This window comes from Dysidea avara, chromosome 7 (assembly GCF_963678975.1).
Source record: "Dysidea avara chromosome 7, odDysAvar1.4, whole genome shotgun sequence".
In the NCBI taxonomy this organism is placed as follows: Eukaryota; Metazoa; Porifera; class Demospongiae; order Dictyoceratida; family Dysideidae; genus Dysidea; species Dysidea avara.
This window is the reverse complement of record NC_089278.1, coordinates 13,763,509-13,766,242: the sequence shown is the minus strand read 5'-3', so window position 1 is coordinate 13,766,242 and position 2,734 is coordinate 13,763,509. Positions and strand designations below refer to the sequence as shown.

At 40.7% G+C, this 2,734-nt stretch overlaps 1 protein-coding gene across 7 annotated transcripts in view; it reads right to left on the bottom strand.

The window, feature by feature from the left end:
- The window catches only part of LOC136261757 (centrosomal protein of 290 kDa-like), a 66,497-nt gene that overhangs the window by 32,837 nt on the left and 30,926 nt on the right, over positions 1 to 2,734 (bottom strand). For 4 of the 7 annotated variants that reach the window (XR_010704011.1, XM_066055804.1, XM_066055805.1 and 1 more), the window contains 2 exons: positions 265 to 351; positions 55 to 117 (listed from right to left, as the gene is read on the bottom strand). The exons of the other annotated variants lie outside the window; for them this stretch is intronic. Coding sequence is in view for 3 of the 4 variants with exons in the window: in XM_066055804.1 (XP_065911876.1) it covers positions 55 to 117; positions 265 to 351 (150 nt within the window). In the remaining variant the exon portion in view is untranslated. The remainder of the gene's footprint in view (positions 1 to 54; positions 118 to 264; positions 352 to 2,734) is intronic. 7 annotated transcript variants of the gene reach the window in all.

The following is a 2,734-nucleotide window of genomic DNA, read 5'->3' as shown; positions in this document are numbered from 1 at the left end:
CTAGACATGCACACAAGTGTCATATTGCATATGTGTAACAATTTCGGTACTCACTTGTTCCACCTTCTGCTTTAAATCATCTCTTTCATGTATCAACTGAACTACACGTTCTGAGGACTGCGGGTACATATAACAATACCAGAAGTTAAGTATTAACCTTTGTAACACTATGTGAATGGGTTGACTGCGTATAATACATTTGAAACAACTTCTTCCACATGCACACAAAAGGTGTATGTAGTTTATGGACAACACATCACTCACATCAGAGTGACCACTCAGTTTCAATATTTCTTTTTCACGTTGTGCTGCAGTCTGCAAGTGTTTCCGTACCTCTTGCAACATGACATTCTAAATGTAGTAGTAAAGGTAATTGTAATTGTAATTTGAAATACACAAATATACACAACTCAAAACATACACACGGGGATAGTTGGGAACTAATAGAATATTGTATGTATGAAGATAACAAACCACAAAAATGTGTAAAGGATAGTCTTAACCATACCACATATCGGTTAGTTGACAATATATGATGTGTTATAAAAAAGTATCAATACCAAGAATGGCAAATATTTGATTTCGAGTACTTACTGAAATTTCAATTCCAGGTGGTAGACTCTTACAGCAGCAATTAGAGAAGTACTAGGCAGATGCTAGCAGCATCGTGGGGCGAGCCTGGTCTGAACTTAGAAGCTATAGCTAGCTAATGATACTATGTATACTTTTACAGGCACTGCGGCAAGATGGCAAAGTCAGCACGAGGAGTCAGTGAGAAGCCACTTCAGCATGAAATTCCCTAATCTTGGCAATGACTGCAGGGTAGCTAATGTCAACTGGCACCTGACACTGGAGATGCTGTGATTGGTCCACATTCACATGAGCATTTGTTACTACACCAGCATTCAAACCACTATCAATATAAACAAATTATACTACTGAATAAATTTAATTAAAACGTACTAATCCTGCCTTCTCTGCTGTAAGATTGTGTCCCTTTGCTGTTGTGTCAATTGAGTACGTCTTCTTCTGCTACTTTCTCTGTTTCTCCTTCGTCTTTCTTCCGCTTGCTCTGGTGTTTCGCGATCTCTTCTCAATCTATACTGCTCTCTTCTTCTTCTAAGCCGTTCTTCTCTATCCATTAGGCCAATGAAATTTGATTACCAGTTTCGCGTCATCGCCCGCATGCTTTTGATACACCCGCATGGAATTTCATTATTGGTATTTCAGATTGAAATACTCTAATAGAGCAGTCACTTTTACTCTAATGGAGCAATGAGCTATACTCAATGGAAAAATCACTTGTTATACGGATTAGTAACGTATTTTAGCTATTTAATGCAGGAGTAATCAATGTAGACTCACTTTTTTGGCAGAAATCTTCATGTTTGAGATGTGTGTTGTGCTTTTAGAAAATAATGAATAATGAATAATAACCGCCCGCCCGCATCAAATTTTCAAAAATTTGAGCAAGAAACTGGTAATCAAGTTTCATTGGCCTTATGTACCATCTATAGCCAATCTCACCGTGATAACACGTGGCATGGTTGAGGACACGAGCAGTGCTGTACCATGTATAGCCAATCTCAACGTGACAACACGTGGCATGGTTGAGGACACGAGCAGTGCTGTAATCTACGCCGCTTATTTTTCCGTGGCACGGTCGACGACACGAGCATATATGGAAGTGCTGTAATCTACGCCGTTTATTTTCCGTGGCACGGTCGATGACACGAGCATATATGGAAGTGCTGTAATCTACGCCGTTTATTTTTCCGTGGTACGGTCAACGACACGAGCATATATGGAAGTGCTGTAATCTACGCCGTTTATTTTCCGTGGCACGGTCGACGACACGAGCATATATGGAAGTGCTGTAATCTACGCCGTTTATTTTCCGTGGCACGGTCGACGACACGAGCATATATGGAAGTGCTGTAATCTACGCCGTTTATTTTTCCGTGGCACGGTCGACGACACGAGCATATATGGAAGTGCTGTAATCTACGCCGTTTACTTTGCCGTGACATGGACTACAGTGGGCATTAATTCGGTAAGTTTTCCGATTTCTTTTGTAGTTGTTTGCGCATGGTCCATGACACGAAACTTACGTGGGCGACTCGCTAGTGTGGGGCTCGCTCAGGCTCGCCCCAACAAGTAATCACTTGGAAACAGTGATCACTGTATGGTAGGGGTGATGAAGGTTTGGACTTAAATTCAACCTCACTTTTCCTTCATGATAGCGTAGTTTGACAGCCTTCAAAGTGACCCCAAACACTTTAGCAATTTCTATTTAGCTCAATTTTCTACGAAATAACTGACTGATACCTTCAGCCAAGCATAACTCAAACTATGGAATAGTGCTACGGGGTTAGTTTCCTTGCTGTTTGCCATCTCTTAGGCCCGATATGTGTCTTTTCACATACTGCAGTAGCTACAATGGATACAGTGTTCCACTACACATAGGTGTTGATTCACAGGTAGTGCGGGACAGCTTGTGTTGACTATGCATCATGGAAGCTGTCTGTAAGTTGACTGGTTTTATTACAGAGGTATTTCTAGTTCTTTATTTGTAATAGTTCATTTGTTGTGCTGTGTATAATGGGTGAAACATAGCTGAAAACAAAGCAGAATGGCCATTTCGCTTTTAGTAATTAAATAGTTAGGGCGTGCATTCAGACATGAAATTTGTTTTATGATGTCTGGTCCCATTCTATCCTTGTATGCGAATCAT